The sequence below is a fragment of the Neltuma alba genome, unplaced genomic scaffold (assembly GCF_004799145.2).
Source record: "Neltuma alba isolate B1F8T4 unplaced genomic scaffold, ASM479914v2 tig00001210_pilon, whole genome shotgun sequence".
In the NCBI taxonomy this organism is placed as follows: domain Eukaryota; kingdom Viridiplantae; phylum Streptophyta; class Magnoliopsida; order Fabales; family Fabaceae; genus Neltuma; species Neltuma alba.
The window spans coordinates 350,472-371,771 of NW_021632377.1; the positions used below are offsets into that span (position 1 = coordinate 350,472).

The 21,300-nt window shown below is 34.2% G+C and overlaps 3 protein-coding genes across 4 annotated transcripts; all 3 read left to right on the forward strand.

The window, feature by feature from the left end:
- The first annotated feature begins 3,067 nt into the window (after positions 1–3,067).
- Positions 3,068–4,445, forward strand: LOC114753611 (uncharacterized). Its single transcript, XM_028942302.1, has 3 exons — positions 3,068–3,270; positions 3,360–3,549; positions 3,760–4,445. Exons 1-3 carry the CDS (start codon positions 3,136–3,138, stop codon positions 4,206–4,208), a joined length of 774 nt encoding a protein of 257 aa, XP_028798135.1. The 5' UTR covers positions 3,068–3,135; the 3' UTR covers positions 4,209–4,445.
- Positions 4,446–8,648: 4,203 nt separating this feature from the next.
- Positions 8,649–11,030, forward strand: LOC114753687 (50S ribosomal protein L17). The gene is made up of 6 exons (XM_028942391.1): positions 8,649–8,781; positions 8,878–8,932; positions 9,268–9,318; positions 9,848–9,939; positions 10,022–10,099; positions 10,279–11,030. Exons 1-6 carry the CDS (start codon positions 8,726–8,728, stop codon positions 10,424–10,426), a joined length of 480 nt encoding a protein of 159 aa, XP_028798224.1. The 5' UTR covers positions 8,649–8,725; the 3' UTR covers positions 10,427–11,030.
- A 2,549-nt stretch (positions 11,031–13,579) lies between these two features.
- LOC114753252 (UDP-glucuronate:xylan alpha-glucuronosyltransferase 1-like) lies at positions 13,580–17,217 on the forward strand. 2 transcript variants are annotated; one of them, XM_028941924.1, is made up of 5 exons: positions 13,580–13,642; positions 13,939–14,036; positions 14,809–15,012; positions 15,102–15,718; positions 15,877–17,217. In XM_028941924.1, the coding sequence occupies exons 2-5, from the start codon at positions 13,972–13,974 to the stop codon at positions 16,914–16,916; spliced, it is 1,926 nt and encodes a 641-aa protein (XP_028797757.1). In that variant the 5' UTR covers positions 13,580–13,642; positions 13,939–13,971; the 3' UTR covers positions 16,917–17,217. The 2 variants fall into 2 exon arrangements, with proteins under 2 accessions (XP_028797757.1, XP_028797765.1); XM_028941932.1 differs by lacking the exon at positions 13,580–13,642 and adding an exon at positions 13,700–13,793.
- Positions 17,218–21,300: the final 4,083 nt, after the last annotated feature.

Genomic DNA, 21,300 nt, shown 5'->3' on the forward strand with positions numbered 1-21,300 from the left:
AATCAGATGGAACGAGTGCTTTCAATCAGGTATCATGTATTGGCCAAGGGGGAAAAATCAGCTATCGTGTTGAGTATTGAGTAGGTGTCATATAATGAAACTATTTATTTAATTATAACATGGACTTGGGAGCACATTTAAGCACGCTATTAAAATATCATATAATGAAAAAAGCCGTATGCCCTTGATGCTATCCGCTTGGTATGTCATTCCTCTAGGTATTGAGGGTCCCTTCAGATTGCCTTGGAACTCAACTTCAAGCGTGCTTAGCATTGTTCTTGCATCCAACTTTTGCAGAATTGTCCTGAAATTTCGAGAATAACTGATGATTTTAAGTTTCTTAGTCTTTGATGGAGGATGGTTTCCCCCTTCTTTTTTATTACAACTTGGGAGTGAGGATTTTAATTTATGAGTTTTTTTTTTTTATCAGCAAGGGAATTTAATGAATGAGAGGATCTCTTCTCTGTTTTTTTGGGTGGAGGGGTGGGGGAGCCTATAATACCATGCTATTCTGGATTACATTTTAAGGAGTATGATTGATATTCTGAAATCCTTTTAAAAAAATTGATTTCTAAATTTTTTGACTTTCATTAATTTATATTATCTTGTCCTGACATGCTTCCAAATTCCAACCATTCAGGCATCTCAATGCCTATGTTTCTTTGAGAAAGTGGGAAACTACTTTATCTGCATTGTCAGCAAATCCAACTTTCAATCTCTCGCTTCCACAAATGCTAAATGGCCATAGTACCATTAAAACCCACTAATAGTATTAACTCTAATTTTAAGGATCCAACTCATCTAATGCAAAGTGCTCGTCACTGTTTAAGTTACATCCCACTTCTTAAGATAACCAAGTACAGCGACAAAGATATCAGAATGATCCTACTACTTCCCTGCTATGAATTATGATCCAGTAGTCCTGTTTTGTTGTCTCTCAGCCACATAATTTCTTGCTTTCAATCTGAGAACCTTTCCACAGTACCAGACCTAATTCACGAAGGATATGATCCTACTGTTTTGGTCCCCAAAAGATTCGTATTTGGTTCATCCTTTTCTCTTCCAAAAATTAGTGTAGATCTGGTTTCACGTTAAAAATTATTAAAATTATAGTTTTGATTGTTTTAAATATGAAACTAAACTCATTTTTTTTAAGTAAAGGGTAAATACTAATGGTTTGAAGTTACAAGTCGCATCAAATTCATGATCTCTCACTTACAAAACTATCTTCATGCCACTGGGCTGTAAGATCACCGGCTGAACTAAACACATCCTTAATACAAAAATACCAACAGCCAACAGTCTATTCAAAAAGGGGGGGGGAGAAAAAGGAAAAAGCCTGGCTTTCTTGCTCAGGAGGTAAGAGTCAGATTGCTCCCTCACGTTTTTCTTTTTCTCTTTCTTCTTTTGTTTTTTTTTTTTAAATTTGTTATTTTATTTATTATATTCACCTACGCTGGTTCAATATAATTATTATTCCCTCCTCAGGATTCCGTGTTCAAAATGTAACGTTCTGTAGATAGACACTCCTTATCTGTTCCAAACATCAAGACTGTATCTTCTGAGTAGCTTCGGGAATTTTTTGGATTTTCCTTTTTCTGTCATTTTCCCCTGAAACAAAACCAGAAAGAATACGCATATTCCCTCTCAATATGCCCAACCATCACATATTTACTGCGAGTGAATAATTTATTTATTTTAGCTAATTCTGTTCAATTACCTTATCCTGTCCTCATCTGTCGCCACTCGCTGGATTATTAACTGTTAATTTCAATTTCCACGACCATATCCACCCACCCCACATATATAAAAAAAGGAGTCTTTCCACAACCCCAAACTGTTTCTTGTCATTCTTCTCCTCTCTCCTCCTCCTTTCTCTTTTGATCACAGGGAAGAACAGAGATGGGTAGCTTAGAGGAGGACGAGCTGGGTCGGATGGTACGAGATTTCATAGAATCAGAATCTCCTTCCCCGACGAACTCTTCTTCCTCGAACTGTCTTGCGTTGAGCCATCGAACCCAGTATCTTATTCTGCGGTTCTTCTGAGTGAATTCTGAGGTTCCGAAGTTTCTGTGATGTATGCGTCTGTCGGTGTCTGATTTGTTGCTGGTTTTTGTGAATTTAGGATGTTCTGACGGTGTGGACATCGTCGGAGGCAAGGTTCTGAAGCATGTGTTGAAGCATATGAAGGGAAGAAGAGATACTAAGAGAAGCACGAGTCTGCGGAACTGGCTCGTCAAGAACCTTTAAAATCGATGGCCTTCGTGCTTCTCTGTGCCAAACATCCTGGTCCACTTCCTTAGGTTGTCCAGCTGGTGGGTCTTTCTTCCTTCATCTTCCTTAACTCTCTCTCTGTCACAAAATCAATCAACCACTTTGGCTTCGTGCTTCTCTGTACTGATTTCGGTCATTTTTGGTCCTTAGTTCAAGTTAAAATTAAAAATCTGAACTTTAACTGCTAAGGTGAGCTGTTCCTTGCACGAAAATCCCACCTTTTTAAACTTTTTGTGTGTTGTATGACAGGTGAATATGAGTTATTGAAGTGATAAATGAAGGTGAGAATGGTAGAACAGAGAGGCTAATAGTATACATAGATTTAGGTCTCAGTTTGAACTCAGCAAGGCCGACACAATACTACAGAGAAATGATAATTTGTTATTTTATTTATTATATTCACCTACGCTGGTTCAATATAATTAATTATTCCCTCCTCAGGATTCCGTGTTCAATTGTAACGTTCTGTAGATAGACACTCCTTATCTGTCTCCAAACATCAAGACTGTATTATCTGAGTGCTTCCAAACATTTTTTTGGATTTTCTTTTCTGTCTTTTCGAAACAAACCCCTGAAACAATAATATTCCCTCAGAAAGAATGCAACCCCTCACAATTGCCCAACCATCAGTGAATAATGCGAGTTATTTATTTTTTTAGCTAATTCTGTTCAATTACCTTATCCTGTCCTCATCTGTCGCCACTCGCTGGATTATTAACTGTTAATTTCAATTTCCACGACCATATCCCACTCCTCCCATATATATAAAAAAAGGAGTCTTTCCACAACCCCAAACTGTTCTTGTCATTCTTCTCCTCCTCCTCCTCCTCCTTTCTCTTTTGATCACAGGGAAGAACAGAGATGGGTAGCTTAGAGGAGGACGAGCTGGTTCGGATGGTACGAGATTTCATAGAATCAGAATCTCCTTCCCCGACGAACTCTTCTTCCTCGAACTGTCTTGCGTTGAGCCATCGAACCCAGTATCTTATTCTGCAGGTTCTTCTGAGTGAATTCTGAGGTTCCGAAGTTTCTGTGATGTATGCGTCTTGTCGGTGTCTGATTTGTTGCTGGTTTTGTGAATTTAGGATGTTCTGACGGGTGAGACATCGTCGGAGGCCAAGGTTCTGAAGCATGTGTTGAAGCATATGAAGGGAAGAAGAGATACTAAGAGAAGCACGAGTCTGCGGAACTGGCTCGTCAAGAACCTTAAAATCGATGGCCTTCGTGCTTCTCTGTGCCAAACATCCTGGTCCACTTCCTTAGGTTGTCCAGCTGGTGGGTCTTTCTTCCTTCATCTTCCTTAACTCTCTCTCTGTCACAAAATCAATCAACCACTTTGGCTTCGTGCTTCTCTGTACTGATTTCGGTCATTTTTGGGTCCTTAGTTCAAGTTAAACATTAAAAATCTGAACTTTAACTGCTAAGGTGAGCTGTTCCTTGCACGAAAATCCCACCTTTTTAAACTTTTTGTGTGTTGTATGACAGGTGAATATGAGTTTATTGAAGTGATAAATGAAGGTGAGAATGGTAGAACAGAGAGGCTAATAGTAGACATAGATTTCAGGTCTCAGTTTGAACTAGCAAGGCCGACACAATACTACAGAGAAATGATAGATTCAGTGCCAGTGATATTTGTTGGGAATGAAGACAGATTGTGTAAGATAATCTCCTTGTTGTGCACTGCAGCCAAACAGTCCCTTAAACAGAAAGGTCTTCATGTTCCTCCATGGAGAACAACTAGTTACATGCAATCCAAATGGCTCTCTGGGTCTCGCAAAGAGCTTGAAAATCCCAGAAACGATTATACTGGTTCTGCAGAAATTGGCAACTGGGTTCCTCCAATGGTGAAGCCTAGGAAAATGGATTTGCCTTCTGCTTCTTCTGCTTTGTCTTGTCAATTCTCTAATATGAGCTTAAATTGTTGCAATGTCTAGCCAGACTGCAGAGTTATTATAGTCCAGTTTTGGGTCTACTTTTCTAGTTGATCCCCAGCAGAATCCTTGTAGAGTCAATGCAATTTTGTCTCCAGGCATTAAACTTTTCAAGTTTTGTTTATATTCTTGAATAATTTTTGGCTGACAAGGCAAGAGAGATGGTCTGGTATTATTACTGAGTTCATTGTAAGTGTTTATGTGATAATATATATAAACATATAATTTAGAAAGGGATTATGTAACATTGTGATGGTAATATTGCCCATTTGGTGAAGGAAATTTAAACTTGGGATCATTGAAGAGAATAACATAAAGATAAAGTCAGTCTCTAGAAGACCAAACAAAAAAAATTCACTTCTATCATTTTTTTAGTCATTTATTAACGAGTTATATATCTAATGTTAAGTTATGGGGGGAACAAGATAATTAAAAATGACAAAACCTAATAGATATATTGAATAAGTAAAATTGCTGAAAAATCTCGTTACAAAATGTATTATCCAAAAGTAATTAAGAATTTAGGCGAAGTAATTTATTTCAGCTATATGCAACATCTATTTAGTTATATGTAAATGTGTTTCATTTTACATATAGCTCAAAATATATTGCAAGATTTCCTGCTATTCTTTTTAGTACGGAATGAGCCACACTCGTCCACTTTGGTATCTTATTGAATAAAAATGGTGATATTGTTCCTTCATTAATTAAGAATTTAGATTTTTGGAAAGTATCATGGTTATCTAATAAAAAGGGTTTCCATTTTTTCAAATAAACGATTTGAAGACCTATTGATTCTAACAATTGATTATAGAGTTGATCGTTTGGACTTTTCAATTCATAGATATAGTTGAAAATATATTGCATGTAATTGAAAAAATTGTAACCATTAAAGATAAATAACAGTGGGATTCTTAAACAACTTTCACATACCATGTAAAAAAAAATTCATATATTTTGGAATGAGTAGATTTTTCAACAATTTTCCTATTAAAAGTTAAGTAATAATTAAACAATTACAAAAATAATATAATTTTAAAAAACCGGAGAGATTCGTGTTTTATGTTCACTGCATGTTTGAACTTTGAAGGTTGAAGGACTCTCTGGTTCTCACACGTTTTAAATCAAAAAGAAAAGAAAAATGAAATAAATCCTGAAAAAGAAAGATTCTGTCGTTCTTCACTCGGCTTTTTTGCAACGAAATTTATTATATTTGTTAGATAGCTTCCTTCTATGATCATGAATTTGTGAATGATTTTCAGATGAAAATATTCACGCAAAAAAAAATAATTCAGATGCAAGTAATAATTTGCGGAGTCACATGCCTATTGGCTTCCTTTGGATAATAATACGTGTTCTTTCCTACGACATCGTTTTGATTTCATCTGCACTTTGCAGCATCTTTTCCTTTCCATTGTCCCAATCCACGTTTATTTTTGCTCTTATATGTTTTGAAAGTTTATTTTTATAGTAAAAAAATATATTTCACCCATCAAATTATCTTTTTCTTTTATTTTTCTACCAATAAAAGATATAGTGGCAAAAAAAAAGAAGAGGAAAAGATATGTAGTGTTTAAAATGTTCTTATGTGAAGTTGACAGTGTCATGAACTTTATAACCAACCGGTTGGTTCTATTGTGGGTAGAACATACTTCTTGTGTCTTACAAAGAAAATACTCCTCCGGTCCTAATTATAAGACCCAATTGACTTATTTGAGGAGATTAAGGAAGTAAGTTAAGTTGGTTATTTATAATAAATAAATGTTGTCATTCCTAAAATATCCTTGCTAATTAAGTATATTGGCTAAAACTATCATTATTAGAAGGATTATCTTAGAAAAAAATGCATAAATATAAGAGACAAAATGGATTGGGTCTTATAATTAGGACCAAATAAAAAGTCAAATTGGGCTTTATAATAAGGACCGGAGGAGTATGATAATTTCGATGGAGGGAGGATTATTTAGATGATTTAATTTATTATGATAAATTGGATTTATATAGGAATTTTTACTCTTGTTTTACGTTTGCATGCGGTGTAATATGTGACATGAAATGATTGACACATCATTGTTGGTTATTTTGTTTGAATTGTAACAGACAAGAGGATGTTTTTTATCATGGAGGAATAAAGGGATACTGCACTAATCAAAGTAATTTGATATTTTCTGCCAAGAAAACAACTGAAAGCACACGGAACCAAATGCGTCAAGGAACATAACTATCTGCTATGAGTTTCATTCTTCTGTCGTTTTGGTTCATCTCTGTGTTCTCTTTTATGCTATTAAATTAAATAAAAGAATCCTAAATGAAAGAAATAATGAGGAGATCAAGAGGCGAAAACCAAAAATAATCTGTTCTCTATGTTCATTTATCCTATATACTCCTCCGGTCTGAAATGTAAGATCTCTTTTTTACACTTAAAAAGAGGTCTTACATTTAGAACCGGAGGAGTACAATAATAACATGGAGTACTATTTTTTGTTCTTAATATAAAAATTAGTCAAAAATTTAATTTTGTTTTAAATATAAGACTTCAATATATTTTTTCTCTAGTATTTATCCATTTTGCCCCAGGTTATCTGTATGGTGATTACACTTTTTAAAAGAGTTTTTATTATCAATAGATACTTAGATAGTTTCAATACATGTCATTAATAAGAGTTTTTTTTAGGAAAGACAACATTCATTGATCACAAACAACTAAATTAATTAATTTTCTCTATATATTTAAATTAGTTATCTAACTCTTATATTAAGGACTATAAGTAAGTAGTGATAAATATGAGGATTCAATCAAAACGAATATTAAAAAAAAATATTATCTTAATTAATCAAAAGATGTCTTCCTAATTATTATTAATACTAAAAACTTTGTCAACAAAAATCCAGTTGATAAAGAGTTAATTCATAAATTATAAAGTTGTGAGTTTAATAAGCTTTATTGATGGCGATCAGTAAATACTTCTGAATCTAGAACCATGCTTTCAGAAAAGACTTTAACGAAGGAGGGAAGAGAAAATGAAAGAAGGAGAAAGCTGTGGTGAATTATTGATTTGAGTATGAGAGAAGGATGATACGACTGATGTTATGAATGTGTTGAGGAAAGGAAGGTGACGTGAAGGAATTAAAAATAAGGAAGACGCAAGTAAAGGATAAACATGAACAAACAAACGTTGTCAAGATTGAACATACGAGGACAGTTAGCAAGAAAACCAGTGGCCACATCGCCAAAACAGGTGGCTTCTTCACACATCACCATCTCACGCAATAATCCCTCACAATATTTCTATCTCTTTTCTCCTTTTCACAACCCTGTTAGGATAAACCATGTCAAATAAATAAATGGCTATCAGTACGATCGATAATCCATCCATCTTATTCTTTTAATTTTTTATTCCTTATATTCTTATCCAAAACAAACCGTCTTGTTCACTCATACTAATTGATTGATAGTTTTTCCGCGTTGTTTCAATGATCATTTGTCATCCACTTACTTCTTGTATCATTTTATCTTAATTTATATGAGTATACTATTCTTAATATATGGGCTACATAATTAATTTGGAGATATTAAGAAAATTAATTTAGTTAGTTAATTGTAACAAATATTTGTTTACTTTTTTTTAAATATCTTATTTAATTATGTGTATTAGAATTATCTTTTAGTAAAAACCTTTACAATCAATTAAAATATTTTAAAAAAAATAAATTTGAGAAACAAAATAGATTAAGATGTTAATGTGAGTAAGTAAAATATATACATACATATATATATCTTTTGTACTCTGCCAAATATATATTTAATATATATTTATTGCATTAAAATGCAATAAAGTGCATCTTTAAATTTGCATAAGAAGTTTTTAAATTATAAATAGGTGAACAATAACCAAGTGAACCTGAGTAAAAAGATTTCCATGGGAATTTTTCCCACTAAAAGGCTAGAAGATTAAATAAGAGTCTACACTTTGAAATTTACAAGAAACTTAATTTAATTTAATTTTTGAAAGCATATTTATAATATTCAGTATATTTATTGTTCACCTGTAATCATTTTGTGTTTAATACCGTAAAGTATATTTAACATTTACGAAAAATGATTTGTCCCATTATGTTTTTTTCTTTATATTTAATTTGTCCTTAATATTAATCATCATAATCTTCATCATTGTTAACGTAATCGTTTTTTCTTGCATAAATATATTTGTAAAATTTCATTTGGTTAAAACATTTTGATTATTTAAAATAATTTGTCCTTTTGGATAAAAAATTGTCTTTCACCTTTTCGGTTTGGTCCATCTAAGAACATGCCAGGGATAGGCCCAAATCCAGCAGATCCTAAAAACGATATGTTGAATTAATATTGGGCTATCTAAGCTAAACAAAACAAAAGCCCAAGTTTTGTCATCCCTAACCCTCAAACCCTTGCTCCGCCGTCTTCGGCTCTGCGCGACACTGAAGTCTGGGCGGTTTTTTCATCTTACGCTGCTCCATCAGTTGCTTTGCTCCATTGAAAAATGACGAAGTTCAGGAAGCTTGGTCGTCCTACGGGTCATCGGATGTCTATGCTCAGGTTGTTAATCCAGTTCAGAGATCGGTTTCTTATTGATCTCGACTTTATCTGAAAATTTGCTAAATTGGCAGCAACTAATTTGTCTTTTTTATCTAGAACAATGGTGTCGCAATTGGTGAAGCACGAGCGTATCGAAACCACTGTTGCCAAGGTAATTCCTCCCCTCCCGTCTTCTCCATATTCCGGGCTTCTCATTTCTCGCTTTTCGCGCTAGCCTGATTCATTTCATTAAATGTTTTTAGCTATATTGTGATGGATATAGCTCAATTTGTTTTGATACCTTTGCAGTAACATAATGAACCGTATTTGCTTGTTATCTGATCAGAATGTTTTGGCAAATGCATAATTTTTACTGAGCCTTATTATCTGTCTTCCTCTTTACCATAATAAAATCAGATTGGGTTATAGCAGTGGAAGTTCAGATACAAACATTTCAATTTTCTGGTACGGATGTTGCTATATGATATATTTGTATTCCTTTTGTAGGCCAAAGAGGTCCGTAGACTTGCAGATAACATGGTGCAGCTTGGGAAAGAGGTTCGTAACTCCTTGTTTATGCGATATAAAGCCTTCATGTATGTCCATGGGGATTTCTTTTGGGGTCCTGGAAAGTACAGGAAAAGAACAGAATTTATGGGTCATTGCTATTGGCATTTCTTTTTTTTTTTTGGGTGATACATTGGCATTTTGTCTTAGCGTAATATGTCATTTTTTTGAAACGGAAATATGTGCCTAGCCAAGAGTATCATATATTTTGGTGATGTTCGGAAACCTTGTTTCTCAAGCTGTAACTTTGATACGCTTAAGGCTCTTGAAATTTCTAGGATGAGTTCAGCTATTTTTGTATTAGGTTGAGTATGCGTGTTTTTGTCGGCTTTATGTCCTAAGAAATTAAAAGATCATATAATAGCAAGTTAAATGTGTATTTGTGAATGTAATTTACGAGAATCAAATGACCGCGTATTGATACTGAACATGATTGCAGAGAACTCATTTTTAAAATAATTCATTACATATACTTGGACCTCTTGAACTTAGGTATTGTCCCCAACCCAAATTGTTGCAGGGTACCCTACATGCTGCGAGGCGTGCTGCCAGTTTTGTGCGTGGAGATGATGTACTTCACAAGCTATTTTCAGAACTCGCTTACAGATACAAGTGAGTGTAGAAAGGAATGTAATTTAAATGGTCAATTTATGAATGTTAATTTATAACGCTGAACAGAATTTATGTTTTCCAGGGATAGAGCAGGTGGATACACTAGAGTGCTTCGGACTCGAATTCGAGTTGGGGATGCTGCACCAATGGCTTACATTGAGTAATGTCTTGGATTCTAACTCGCTTATTAGTGACTGTTTTTGATGTTGTCTTTCTGTGTTGTGATAGCGAACTATGCACCTATAAGGTTTAAACCTTAAACCATCAGGCCCTGTGGATCGTTTGGAGGATATTGAATCTGGCCTGTCTTGATTAATTATTTTTAATACGTTCAAACAGGTTCATTGACAGAGAAAATGAACTGAGGCAGTCGAAGCCACCAACTCCTCAACCACCACCGAGAGCTCCTCTTGATCCGTGGACACGATCCCGTCTCACCAGGCAGTATGCACCACCGAAAGAGGAGAAATCTGACTCTGATGTGTGATTATTTTTAATGCAATGCTGATACTCCTTCATAGAATGCATTTTTGCTGTTTCAATTCTCTCTTATATTCTACAATACATGAGGCAATTTTTTTCTGTCTTGTGGGGAAAGGGTTCTCTGATATGTAAAATAATCTGCCTGAAATTCCAATCTGAGAATGGAAAAGTAAGATCTGAGATCTATTTTGTCTCCTCTCTCCTTGTCAACGGGAAAAAAGAGTTGATGCTAGCTGGCTGAGGTACAGAAGGGTGTATCCACGAAGGTTACTTGGATGGAAATCAAGAACTTTCTATCTTCTTCACTATGATATGTTCTGTTTATGGGGATGGCATTCTTGACCTGCTTTATGCAATGACGTGGTACAATATAGCTCAGATGTCCCTTCTATTTTATCTTCCTTAAATTCAAATCCCTTGCAGGCCCTGTTGCTGTTGCTTATAATTCTTGCCTTCCAAGATGAAACACTAAAGTTTTGCTGTTACCCCAATTTCATCCCTTATCCTTCTACATACCGAATATAAAATAGATCATGGTTGTTGCCTGTAAGCTTCGTTTAAGGCTTCCATTTGTTCTCTAATTTTATCAATAGACGCTATGTTTTTTTTTTTTTTTGGGGTGAATAGACACTATGGTTTTTTAATCTTAACAGGTTAACCTATATTGAAATGGTTGAATTATGCAATTTTTTTACTTTAACATTAATACAGTGTTTCACACGCGCGCGCGCGCACAGTTTTTAATTTGTCGAATTTGCGTACATTTTTTTCAAATTATTATTTTCAAAGCTCAAGCCAAACGACAGAATTATATGGATTTCCCTTGTGTTTTATTAAAACGGAAAATTACCATAGATGTCAGGTAAGAAAATTAAATATAGATAACGAGAAAAACAACACGAGCTTGATCCTAATTTAATACATATAAGTTTGTTAGTAAATGATGTAGTTTGAGTTATATATTAGAAAATTAATTTTTAGACATTAAATTATTAAATTTGATTTGTAAAGAATGGTTCTTTCTTTTTCAAAGTTGCACAAGCATATCACCGGGGGGAAAAAAAAATTACACAAGCATCTTTTATGAGGTGTAATTTCAACAAATTTATAAAAGATGTAAAGAATAAACTTTCTGTTTCAGAAAAATTGTATCTAAATTTGGAAAATAGAAAAGAACTCTATGTAATTAAAACAATTGTGAAAACTCTGTAATCTTAATAATGTTAAAAAGGGTTTTGTATGTTTCATTTTATTATTATTTATCCAGATCACCTAAGTGGTAAGCAGTACGCACCCATAAAAATCATTAATTAAACCTTAGAAGATCCATACGTAGATGTGATTAATGTTAAGCATAAAATACGTAAGTGTCAGTGCAAAAAGCAGGTAGGGCTAACCCCAGAAAGAAACCACCTTCAACTCTTCACTTACTTTGCTTCCAATTCATCCAAATACACGTCTTCATATTCCCTTCTTTTGCCTTTCCCCTCCAATAACTCTACCATTCTTCATCTCCCCTTAATATCTATATCCAATATTATCCCTCAACGACTCAATTATATATATATATATATATATTTGTGCGTATTTAACTGTAATGCATGGGATAGAGTAACAAGGATAAGCAACAAGAGGTTCAAGGCTTCCATAGGACCATACAACTCCGTTTAGTTATGATTTTGCCAACTGCTCTGTCTCTGCTCCAACAGATTCCTTTTATAATGCTTTCCACACTTTAATTTGAGTTATATCCTTTTTTGGTCTCTATTTTAATATAGATATGATCAAAACGATTATCTAATTTTCAATTATGTTCTTATAATAGCTTTCGTTTTCTTTCTTCTTGTTTTTTTTTTTCCAGTCAGGACCTTTTTCTTTTTCTTTTGGGGGGGGGGGGGGGGAGGGGGGCTTTCAAGTATAAGTCTTAACTTCAGTGCAAAGACTACAGGGCAAAAACATACAAAGTTAGATGGGAACAGGAGTGGCCAGCTGGTGCAATGTTCCTTTGTTGATAGATAAATAAGCAATCTTTTTTTATTTTAAATCTCCTAATCAACATTTTTATTGTGGTTTTGACGAGGTTCTTTGAATGCTTAACCCATTGGTTTGGTGAAACAGGATATGAATGGACACTTAAACCAATATCAATCAATTTAAAAGATGATTAATTTTTGTCCACTCTTTGCCATAAGAAACACCATAGAACAGTAATCAGTTCTTTGGATTCGTCTTTGCTAGCTAATTTAGGTGCCAGATGTTATCACCCAGTTTCTTCAAATGCAGATGAACTTTATTAGCATTACCCAGAAGGCATTAGATTGATAAGATACTTCAACTGCTCTTTTCTTAAACCCGTACTTTAACTGCTTCTTTGAGATTAGAATCAACCGTACCAATTTTTCAGAGAAGGAGATCAAAAGGTAACAACATTGACATCAATCTTCCCTTTTCAAGGGAATTATCTTTGGGATGGAAGAAAAGTGGTTAAATATCCCTTTTTGGCTAGCGATATTGGATTGAGCTATACGATTATCTTTACTCTAAATCAAATATAACAATTGCTTTCATTAACCTAATCTCCAGCAACCACTCTCACTAAGACGACAATTTTTATAATTTATTTTAGGCCAGTTAATGCTTTCAAGAACTTATGTTTCAGTTTTGAAGTGTCATCCCTCAACCTCCCACCAGAAAATAGATATTGATCAATAAATAGTAATTTTGATTATTCAGAAGGTGACTTAATTAAACCCATTTTCTCATGTTGGTAAAGGAAGAAAAGGGAAAAGAGGGCTAGCTTTTAAGTATTAAACTATGATGAGTTCTGACAAAAAGATTCAGACTAAATGTAAAGGTGAACTCTTGCATGATAATAGCTCCCTAATGCCTATGTGACGTAAATAATTGATCATTGTAAAGACGGCTTTTATGCTCCATGCGGCGCCTGATAGGTTGACCAATAGAAAGAAAAGGGGAAAAAAAAAAGAATTATCATGCAAAATGAAGGAGAATTTATGAGTTATAATAATGAATATAGAGAAACATGAGAGAGAGGGTAGGTGAGAACTACAATGAAACTGAAAGATGGAGGAAATTTTGCAAAGAAGTAACTGATTCTGCTTTTTTTGTCCGTCTATATTGACTCAAAGTCTCTCAAACTATGCCATCAACTGTCCCTTCCTCATTTCCCGGATATCGGAGAAGCTTCAAAAGCCAAAAGGTGTCTCTTCAACAACTTCAATTCCTTCCTTTCTTTTCCAGGCTTTCTGGGCTCATTTGTACTTCGTGCTCTTTAATCAGTTTCCCTGCTTCAAGTTCAACCACTTCTATGAAAATGACATGGCCAGCTTCTTAAGCCATAGTTTTTCCATGTATCATTCATGTTATGATCTGGTTTATTTCTCCTTGCTATGCCTCCCTTAGTAACCTACATGAGCCAAAGCTGATCAACGTGAGGATTCTGATTTAGTTTGTGTTGTTAATGGCTTTATCTTTTTTTGTTTGGCCATTGTGCAGATCAGATGCTGCATGCCCCTTTGAATAGTTAATATGAGAGCCACAATGGGTCATCCTACACATGCCGTTGAAGCTAGACACCGTTTACCTACTTCCATGTCAGTTCCTTCTTCTTCTTCTCTTCACATTCATTCTGCAAAACTCTTTCTGGTTCATCGCATTCATCACACTGATGCACTTAGCTTGAACAGTTTGTCTAAAAACCACTGTTTAATATCTTATGCTTCATAATATGAAGATACTGTCGCCAAAAACCTATTAATATATGTTGCTTTTGAAGTTTTAAGTCTATTATATGAAGTTTTCTTTGTTTCAGGCTGAGTTTTTAGAGTTTTTTCTCATGTAAACGTGCTTGTTTTGCTTACGTTGTTTAAGTGAATTTGTCATGCCTGATTCTCAAATCTGGTGGTTGTCGGAGGATTTCACTTTAGAGGTTTTTTTTTTTTTTTTCAAGTTTTGTTCAACCAATCTTAGCAGCCGGAGGGGGCTTCAGAAAGTTGGCTTTTATGACATCCTTATAATATCTCATAGCTTCAGGAAATGACAATGACGTTTTATCTCAAAATATTTGTCATTTACATTCAAAGGAACCCAACCACTTCCATATCGTATAATCTCACTTCTCAAATACTTCAAGACACATCAAATTATAATGTACTTTTAATTATAAATTATTGTTTGCATCATATGGAGATAAGAAAATATATATTAATATGTAAAGCCTCTATTTTGCGAGTTCTATTCATGAGAGGAACCAAATCCATAAAAGTTTACATATATAATGTTATCTAATAATTGTTTCTTCTTCTTCTTCTTCTTCTTTTGCCTTTTATATCCACTAACATGCTGTTGAATATCTACGATGATCAGTGAGGACTTGAAAAGAAGATTTCCAAGAAGTAAGACGAAAGATGTGGAGAAGCCTTTCCATTTAACAAGCCATGATAAGAGCTCAAGATGCAAATTTTCCGTTTTAAAATTCATCCTATTGCTAACCATTTCTGGCACATTTGTAACTCTTCTCTATGCCCCAGAGGTTTATAACACTAACCACTTATCAACCTCAGGTTCTGGGTATGTATTCCTCTGCACAAGCATAAAATATATCAGGGATTATATATCTTTGCCCTTCTTATGCCAGCTTTAATTTACTTTGTGATTAGGTGGATATGGGGTGGCTCAGATACTCGATATATGTCAAATGAGGACATTGATTGGAATGATATATTGGCAGTGTCAAGGAAGATGACTGGGGAAAATGAATTGCAAGGGGTTGGTCTTCTGAACCTGAACAATTCTGAAGTAGAGAAATGGGAGAAACTTATGCCTGACGCTAGGAACATAGTTTTGCATCTTGAGTATGCAGCAAAAAATGTGACATGGGAGTCCCTATACCCAGAATGGATTGATGAGGAAGAAGAAACTGAAGTTCCAGTTTGCCCCTCTCTACCGAGTCTTAGGTCTCCAGGAACAAGGCTTAATCTCATAGTTGTGAAGCTTCCTTGTCGCCGGGCAAAAAATTCGAATTGGTCAAGAGATGTTGCTAGGCTTCACCTGCAGCTTGCTGCAGCTGGGCTTGCAGCCTCTTTTAAAGGCAATTACACAGTACATGTGCTCTTCATTACCAATTGCTTTCCTATACCAAATCTCTTTACCTGCAATGAACTTGTTGCACATGAAGGCAACGCATGGCTGTTCAAGCCAAACTTGAGTATCTTGAGACAAAAAATTCAGCTCCCAGTAGGATCTTGTGAACTCGCAATTCCCATGAGGGGAAAAGGTCAGTTCTTTTACTACTGCTTCACTTTTACTGCGAACTTTTCCTGGTTATATTTTCTACATTTAGAGTCAGTGATTAGGTTTTCCAATAAGTTTATCAGTATTATGGTAAAACACTGAGGAGCTCTGTGTTCTTGTGCTTGGATTTATTTGGAGCAGAGCTTGTGTATGCTGGAAATGTACACAGAGAAGCCTATGCAACAATTCTTCATTCAGCTCATGTTTATGTTTGTGGAGCTATAGCTGCTGCACAAAGTATTCGCATGTCTGGATCAACCAGAGACCTTGTCATACTTGTTGATGAGACCATAAGTGGATATCACAGAAGTGGTTTAGAAGCAGCAGGATGGAAAGTGAGAATAATTCAAAGGATTAGAAACCCTAAGGCTGAGAAAGATGCTTACAATGAATGGAACTACAGCAAATTCAGATTATGGCAGCTCACAGACTATGACAAGATCATATTCATTGATGCAGACTTGCTCATACTAAGAAACATGGATTTTTTGTTTGGAATGCCACAAATTACAGCCACAGGAAACAATGCCTCACTCTTTAACTCAGGTGTTATGGTGGTTGAGCCATCAAATTGCACATTCCAGCTTCTGATGGATCACATTAACGAGATTGAGTCCTACAATGGAGGAGATCAGGGATATTTAAATGAGATATTCACATGGTGGCATAGGATTCCAAGGCACATGAACTTCTTGAAGCATTTCTGGGTCGGTGATGAAGAAGAGAAGAAACAAATGAAGACAATGCTGTTTGGAGCAGACCCTCCAATTCTCTATGTACTTCATTATCTTGGAATGAAGCCATGGCTGTGCTTTAGGGACTATGATTGTAACTGGAACTACGACATTTTTCACGAGTTTGCGAGTGATGTGGCTCATGAAAGATGGTGGAGAGTTCATGACGCCATGCCTGAGGTGTTGCAGCAGTTTTGCCTGTTGAAGTCTAAGCAAAAGGCTCAGTTAGAGTGGGATAGAAGGCAAGCTGAGAAAGCAAACTATACAGATGGACATTGGAGAATTAAGGTGAAAGATTGGAGGTTGAAAAAGTGTATAGATAATGTGTGTGACTGGAAGAGCATGTTGAGGCATTGGGGAGAGACTAATTGGACAGATGTTGAGTCTTATTATAATCCAACGCCACCTGCAATTACTACCAACAAGGCTTCTCTTTCTGCTTTGTGAGCTGTGATCGATTAGTGGAATTCAACAGTAGAGAAACTTTTCCCAAATGATTATATGAAGAAAAGTTTGAATTTTTCCAATCACCATGTTCTTTTTTTCTTGAAATATTTTGTAATAAAGAAGAAATAGGAAGAGAGGAGTAGATCCCATCTTTTTATGATATCCATCTTCTTCTTCTTCTTATAATGTGTTAGATGGTCTGTACTATATTTATGGGGGCATAAAGCTACGTAAAGATTTGGTGCTTTTACAGAATATGTAACCTAGCATATTAATTGACAGACATATCTCCTTTATTGAAGTCTTGGCGAGCCAATCCACAACCAAGTTCTGTTCCCCTGAATCCAAACAAACTGAAGATTCCGAATTAATTTCCTTGCTTTAAGGATGTTTTCAGTGAAAATATCACAATTCTACTCACCACCAGAACCATTATTCGAAATACAATTAATTAAAGTCTTGCAATATTATTCAAAAATTACCTCATCTAACTCTTTCTTGAGACTATTTCACATGTTCATAGATCCCAGCACATCTACTACTGCAAATTTGCAATAGAGTAGTAGCTACAGTAGCCTTTTGCCAATCATTCAACTTCAAATTGAAAATAAAAAATTAAAAAAAAATGTTTTGATCTCCAAAGGAAGCACTTAATTTTATTTGGGATTTTGATTTTGAAGATTTTTTTTCGCAGACTTACCCAGTTTAACCCAAGATTCAGGTCTGTTAATATCCTCATCTTCTAGCATTATCCTTTTTCTCCCTCTAGTCCACCTCCATTTTTTCTCCCTCGGCATAGATATCTTTCTATTAGGAATAATTCTATTTGAGATACTATCAGAAACTAAGCGTGGATACCTCTCCTCACAGAAATTTGAATCTTAATTTGTCAAGTTGCATTAGATTTTTTTTTTTACTATACCCAACTCCTATTGATCCACATCCATTTGTGAGAGCCAATCAGGGAGGGCCATGTAGAAATAGATTTTTTTTTTTTTTGTAAAAGCATAGATATCCTCCTATTGGAGGCAATTCTATTTGAGATACCATCAGGCACTAAATGTAAATACCTCTCCCAGCAGGAATTCAAATCTTGGTTCGTCATATTATGATAGATTAATTTTTTTGTCGGACCCAATCCCGTTCATTTCAGAAATAGATTTAGTTAATAGGCTAGTAAGCATAGTAGCCAAGCCCAAGACCCGTCGCTCCGAGGATGGCGCGAGTGAATCGGGTTTTCAGGCATTCACTCTGATCGTGCTTGATAATTTTTTTAAAATATGGTTAAGAAATTGGTGTTTATTTAATTTCTTTTCCAAATAGTTTATGTTTCCTTCTTTTTTTTTTGTGACAGAATTTTAGAAAAGGGGTTGGGCTCACCCATGATCCAAGGGCAGGGCACCTAACGCTTGATCTATTGGGACCTGTCTCTACGGACACAGTGGCAAACCAAGCAAGCCCTTTTTCTGTTCTGACCCAATAGGTAGGAATCATCCAGCTTCACTACACTATGGAGATACCTCCCCCAGCGTCGCGACTGGAGCCACAACAAAGTGGTACTCCTCAGGGTCGAACCCTCTCCTTTTAGTGAGAGTATCCGACCCCTTCGCCAGCTGAACCCATGGACGAGGGGTAGTCTATGTTTCCTTCTGTTGTCCGTAACTTAACTGCCAATGATTATCTGCTCTGGGTTGACTTATTTTGCATTAAAATAAAAAGCATTAAAGGTGCCAAATCAAATCAGCAACATTATCATAAAGAAAAATCACATTGTTACCTTAAAATGTGTAAACTTATAATTTGAAAAATCACTAGTAGTGTTTTATTCCTATACTTTTTAGAAAAGAAAATCGATCTTGTTTCTTTTCTTGGTGAACGAAAATTTCATTAATGAAAAAACAACACACAAAGTCTAAAATACACCAAAACAAAACAACTCAAAGTGTTTATATTATCTTTTTAAAAATAATCTTATAAAGTCTAAAATAAATATAAAAAAAAATTTTTAGGAAGAATCTCAATTAAACCCGGTTGAAATATCAAAATCCAAATTAAAGCCTGTATTTTGAATAAATCTCTAATTAAGTCAAGGGGTCTTATTAGGAATTTTTCAATGCTATTAAAAGGCTAAAATACCCCTTTAAGTTAACAAATTGGTAATTGTTCCAATCAATTTATGACCTAGCTTCTTCTTCTTCTTCTTCTTCTTCTTCTTTTTGGAGATGCTGCCAGATGATCTATCGGTTTTAATGCATTCTATGATTTTTTTCATATAAATTTATATTAAGTAGTTCATATTACTTCATTTGTCCCATCAAACGTTGGAAAAATTATTTAGATTTCTAATGCAATTTCATATTAATTATTAGTATGAATTTTAGTAATAAGATTATAAAATATAACATGACGAGAACCTCTATACGGTAGATATAACAAAGCACTTAAGAAAAAAATAACAAATTTGATGCTGAAATCTAGAAATGCATTGAGATTCTAATTTTTTAATTATAAGAAAAATATTTTCTTTAAAAAAATTATTAATTTAATGGTATTGGAATTAAGTAATTAAAAGGTCCCCGTTCCCATTATTAAAAAAAAAAGTCCCTATTCCTATAAATTTCTTATCGACGTATTAGAGTTAGTATAAAATATTATATTAAGCATTGTCAATTATTTATTCTTGTTATTTCCAAATTTTCTTGTGTAAAATATTTTTTAAAATAAATACTATTCAAGTTTTCATGGTTTAATTTTGTTGTCTTCAAAATAATATTATTTAAATAAGAAAACGGTATTTTATACTTTTAACAATATTCAAAAAAATTTTATAAGACCTTTTAATCCAATTAAGAATTTGTTAAAAATACAAATATTAATTTAAGTTTTGATAATTCAAGTAGATTTAATTAGGATTCTTCTAAAAATTTATTTAGATTTGTGTGAAAATATTTTTTTAAGTGCTTGTAAAAGTTTTCAAACACCCATCAATCAAGGCAAAACAAAACCAAACTATTAACCAGTAACATGATGATAAGGCGAGGAGGAGGTCCCCAAATCTAATCATCCAGACATGACCCCTACAGTGAAGCATTAACAAGCCAATTAACAGCCAGATTCGCTTATCTAGAAACCCCCTGTAGAGATGATATTTTCAATCAGAATGTCACATCTTTACAAAAAGAAAATGGATCTTTAAAATCTTTAGCTACGACTTTTATGAATTACGAGACCTTAATTATCGCTTTAATTTTTTAACATTACATAGAAAAAGTAACAACAAGTGTAAAGAAGTGTCTAAACTTTACATAAAAACTAGACATTATTCTTGTAAACATTAAAAAAAAAAAAGGCTAATTCATCGGTAGCTTTGAAATTCAGTGACATGGAAATTCAGTGAGAGATTATGAGCTCAATTCCATTAGTAATTTTATATTATTAGTACCTGCTCTCTAAATATTTTAAAAAGAGGAAGAAGACGACAAATTCTTTATTCCCTCATACATGTTTTACTATTTTGAATTATGTATACTCTATGGTGTATAATAATAAACTACCTCTGATTTTAATTATAAAATTTTGTTTGTAGTTTATAAATGAAATCTTATAATTAGGACTGGAAGTAGTATAAGTTACCAAGGCAAATCAAGAGATTTTTTTTTCACTTTATGCTAATTGATAATTGAAGTGAAAATTTAGACATTAATTTATTTTGATATTTATAATAAATTAGGGAATATAATGGTAGAAGATCATAAACTACTTTCTATCACAAGTATAAGATCTATGAATGCATCTTGCATTACAAAGTAGATCTTATAAGGACTAAAGGTAGTATATTTTATATTAGTCACGAGGCTTTTAAGGCAATAGCCAACACATTTGAATTAATATGAAAAAACTCTTTTTTGTTGTATGAGATAAATATGTGAAAAAAATTCATAAAACATTAAAAAAAAAAAAGTAATCATTTTAAGGGGTCTCAAATATTAAGGCTAATAAAGTTTAGAGTTTAGTTATGAGTCAAAGCTGCACATGTATTAAAATAATTCAAAGTGACCTAAATGAGGGGAGAAGAGATAAAGAACATTTTATTGGGTGAGGAGTGAATTTGTTGTGGATTAAGAACATCAAAGCATTGTCACCATGTGGAAGTTGAACAAACACACATAACAGGGCACCTGTTCTGTACCTACTTGGGACCATAACTTGACATAAAATAGGTCCAAATGGGGCGGTTCATCCACACCCACTTTACCTGCACTATAACCCTGACCTGCCTTTTTAATCTGTGTCAACTCTTGTTACTATTTCAAGATGCATATGTTAAAGTGTTCATGGGATTCCAGATCACTCCACTTTCTTCCTTTGTGGACTCTGCTGCCTT

Excerpts from the sequence above, each read along its gene's own strand:
- LOC114753687 (XM_028942391.1), top strand. The coding sequence starts at position 8,726 with ATGACGAAGTTCAGGAAGCTTGGTCGTCCTACGGGTCATCGGATGTCT. Across the intron at positions 9,319-9,847 it reads TGGTGCAGCTTGGGAAAGAG|GGTACCCTACATGCTGCGAG; the intron begins GTTCGTAACTCC and ends AAATTGTTGCAG. Across the intron at positions 9,940-10,021 it reads GAACTCGCTTACAGATACAA|GGATAGAGCAGGTGGATACA; the intron begins GTGAGTGTAGAA and ends TATGTTTTCCAG.
- LOC114753611 (XM_028942302.1), top strand. The coding sequence starts at position 3,136 with ATGGGTAGCTTAGAGGAGGACGAGCTGGTTCGGATGGTACGAGATTTC. Across the intron at positions 3,271-3,359 it reads CCCAGTATCTTATTCTGCAG|GATGTTCTGACGGGTGAGAC; the intron begins GTTCTTCTGAGT and ends TTGTGAATTTAG. Across the intron at positions 3,550-3,759 it reads TTCCTTAGGTTGTCCAGCTG|GTGAATATGAGTTTATTGAA; the intron begins GTGGGTCTTTCT and ends GTTGTATGACAG.
- LOC114753252 (XM_028941924.1), top strand. The coding sequence starts at position 13,972 with ATGAGAGCCACAATGGGTCATCCTACACATGCCGTTGAAGCTAGACAC. Across the intron at positions 15,013-15,101 it reads TTATCAACCTCAGGTTCTGG|GTGGATATGGGGTGGCTCAG; the intron begins GTATGTATTCCT and ends CTTTGTGATTAG. Across the intron at positions 15,719-15,876 it reads AATTCCCATGAGGGGAAAAG|AGCTTGTGTATGCTGGAAAT; the intron begins GTCAGTTCTTTT and ends TATTTGGAGCAG.